General features: G+C 37.2%; 1 protein-coding gene across 2 annotated transcripts in view; it reads right to left on the reverse strand.

Annotated features, from left to right (window-relative positions):
- Positions 1-3,332, reverse strand: part of gtf2f2a (general transcription factor IIF, polypeptide 2a) — a 13,834-nt gene extending 10,502 nt beyond the window's left edge. Inside the window, exons 1-3 of one of the 2 annotated variants that reach the window (XM_005724155.2) lie at positions 3,179-3,332; positions 2,635-2,708; positions 2,380-2,404 (exon numbers count right to left, since the gene is read on the reverse strand). In XM_005724155.2, the coding sequence (XP_005724212.1) occupies positions 2,380-2,404; positions 2,635-2,708; positions 3,179-3,244 (165 nt within the window). In that variant the 5' untranslated portion in view covers positions 3,245-3,332. The remainder of the gene's footprint in view (positions 1-2,379; positions 2,405-2,634; positions 2,709-3,178) is intronic. The other variant, XM_005724158.1, reaches the window with a different exon arrangement.

The raw sequence follows: 3,332 nt of genomic DNA on the forward strand, positions 1-3,332 counted from the left end.
TGTTCAGCTTGGATGCTGGACAGGTGGAAATCGAAATTGTAACATTGCAAAATGACGTCCACCTCAAAGCCTATCTGGGTGCACCAAACTTTTGGTGCCTTGTTGACACAGAAAAGTACAGTGGTGTGTGCACAGCAGCTATGAAGGTTGCCAGCCTGTTTGGTTCAACCTATCTTTGTGAATCAGCCTTTTCTGACATGAACTTCATCAAGAACAAACACAGAACTCTTCGATGCACATCTGCAAGACTCACTCAGAGTTGCAGTGTCAAGTTATACCCCAGATTACAACACACTGGTGAACAGCATGCAATGCCAGATTTCCCACTAACAAACAAAGAAAGCCATATTAGATGTTCTCAGTGGCAACATTACAGTGTCATGTCAAAGTTGAATTTAATTATTGAAAAACAAATGTGTTTGTTAAGTGTAACATGTGACAATTTGCTTTAAAATGCTGCCAATTTGGTGAAAAGTTCTGCAAAATTTGAAAGTTGATTATTTGTATGTTACATACATACAAAAATAATGTATGTAACAGTGCATGATTTGTTAAAATTTGTTAGTGGTAAGTGAAAATGTTGTAGAAGTGATCACTTCAAAATGTAAATACTTGCAGAGATATATAGAAATAAAGCATTGCATATTGATATTTATGTTTCCTACCTTGTTTCCTACTTGCATTCTTTATAATTATGGTGAAAAATAATTAACATAATTAGTGTCCGTACATAGATGAATATCATTAATTATTATTGATAACACATAATTAAGTTAAACTGAGGAAATTTGTTATTTGAGAAGTGTGTGTCAAACTGGTAGCCCTTCACATTAATCGGTACCCAAGAAGTAGCTCTCACTTTCAAAAAGGTTGGTGACCCCTGCGATAGAGTGCAAAACGCACATGCACAGTGCCTTTGTTTTCATCCGCACATGGCGACGACGGTGAATGAGAAGGGTGAAAGCGGATCATTGAATGAAACAGAAGAACCAGAATTGGTTTGTAAAAATGGTGCAACTTCAGTGGTGTGGAACTAGTTTGGCTTTCGTCCGTCAGATACACACCAAAGCACAAATTTTGGTAGAGCATGCTAGCGGGCCGTTATTGAAAAAAAATTTTTCGTACGACTTCCGTAAGTTACCAAACCGCACCGCTTAATGGACTGTCGGAGCATTACGGCTACTATAGTCAGGAGTCTGGCGGAGTGATACGTACTGTGCTTCAACATAATATTACCGTATTGTGTGTTTATAACCTCTTTTTAAGTTTTGTAGATATTATATATGGTTATGCTCAGGATATATCGGCCAATTTCCATGGAAATGCCTTTTGGTTAAACTGTCAGTAAGGAATTTGCATTTGCACTGTTAAAGTTTTTATATAGCTTTAATGCACATAAAAAACAGCTGCTTGTTTAAGTGAAAATACATTGATGTGGGGTTTTTTTTTGCACTAATAAAGTTGTGGAGTTGTAAAGTACTTTGTCTCGTGTCAATTATATCGTCAGGTATATTGTTATTGCAAATTTTAAAATATATATCGTGATAAATATTTTTGGCTATATTGCCCTGCCCTACTCATACATGTCCTGCACCACCCTCACTTACTTCCCTGTCACATCTTGACTTCCTCATTAAGTACCACAGTTTCTCTCTTGGAAACCTATCATATGCTTTCTCCAGATTGTCAAAGACATAGGTAGCCTCCTTCTGACCTTCTCTATACTTCTCCATCGACACACTCAAAGCAAAGAACTTCTGCACAGAACCATATTGTTGCTCATGGATCATCACTTGTCTTCTTAACCTAGCTTCAAATACTTTTCCCCATATTTTTATGGTATTGCTACAGCGCTGCACATCACCCTTGTTGTTCAAAAATAATTATTATTACTACACTTCTTCTCCAGTCCTCAGGCATATTCTCTCTCTCTAAGACTGTGTTAAATAATCTGGTCAAAAAGTACACTGCCTTCTCTTCTAGACATTTCCATAGCTCAAGACCAACTACTTTTCCACTCTTCACCCTCTTCAAAGCTGTCCTTACTTACTCCTTACTAATCCTCTGTACTTTCCGATTGATTAACTGTCCTTTCTCCATCCTCTTCTGTTTCCGATTTTCTTAAATGATGAGCTCCTCAAAATACCCCTTCCATCTTCTCAACACACTCCCTTCACTTGGTAGTACATATCCATCTCTACCCTTAAACACCCTACAATTAAATACAATAATTGAAATTCAAACTATATATTTTGTTTCCCCAATTATGAATACATTGACAACAACCTGTGAGCACATCAAGATTATTTAATGTTTTGGCTCTTACTAAAACAGTCCATTGCTGTATGTCAGAGTACTGGGATGCAGAGCAATCCTTACCTCTGGTTTTCCTTGATTTCCTTTCCTTGGAAATAAAAAACAAGAAAAGAAAATACAATTGAGGGGCCTTTTTAAAAAAATATTTAAAATGTACGGCATATGACCAAAATACTGTTTCTATTAAATATGTAGTTAGCCTCAGCTAACCCCTACCATTGATCAACACAGACTCAGTTCCCATGTCACATGACACACATAAGAAACTTTTCAGGTTGACTTCTACTACTTTTATAAATGCTCAGTTACTTCACATACTTGCAGATCCGGAGCTTTCCAACTTCTCCTCTGCCTGTCGCTTTTGCCCATTGTTGAGAAAGGTATTTGGGCACCTGGAAGAAGAAACACTATTTATAGTTAAACTATCCACATGCACAAAATATAAGCAATAATCATTATTACACTCCTTTCCCACTATTAAAAAGAAACTGTTACGTTTGCAGTTTTGTCACATACTTTGGTCTAAATCGCTAAGCTAATTGTGTATATCTTAAGATTTTATCCAATGTACATCCCGTCACTGTTTGCACTGCTATTATTCTAACTAAGGGTGTTGTTTACCAAGACTGTGAAGACTAAGTGATAGCATCTAATTAAACCAGTTGTTTATAGTGTGTTCTGCTCCCAAAATATTGTACTATGCCAGTTTAACCGAGCTAGCTTACAGATGATAAACTTAGCCAGCGTTAGATAACTTAGCAGCAGATGCTAAGCTACCAGACCGTAAGCTTTAGCCGTGTTTAAATTAGTAACTCACCGTACATCCCATTAACTAATGTTATTACAAAGAGTGTATACGCACCTTAACGAGCCACACGCCTGTATTTTGTTTGGCACCGGTCAAATCCACCTCTCCTTTTTCTGACATATTTTAAAATGACGACTGTTAAAACTCTAGCAGGGCAACCGCCACACGCATGCGTAAATGAAATATGGAAGTATGGCGACTCTGAAGG

This window comes from Pundamilia nyererei, unplaced genomic scaffold (assembly GCF_000239375.1).
Source record: "Pundamilia nyererei isolate P.nyererei 1_Seehausen unplaced genomic scaffold, PunNye1.0 scaffold00011, whole genome shotgun sequence".
NCBI lineage: Eukaryota > Metazoa > Chordata > Actinopteri > Cichliformes > Cichlidae > Pundamilia > Pundamilia nyererei.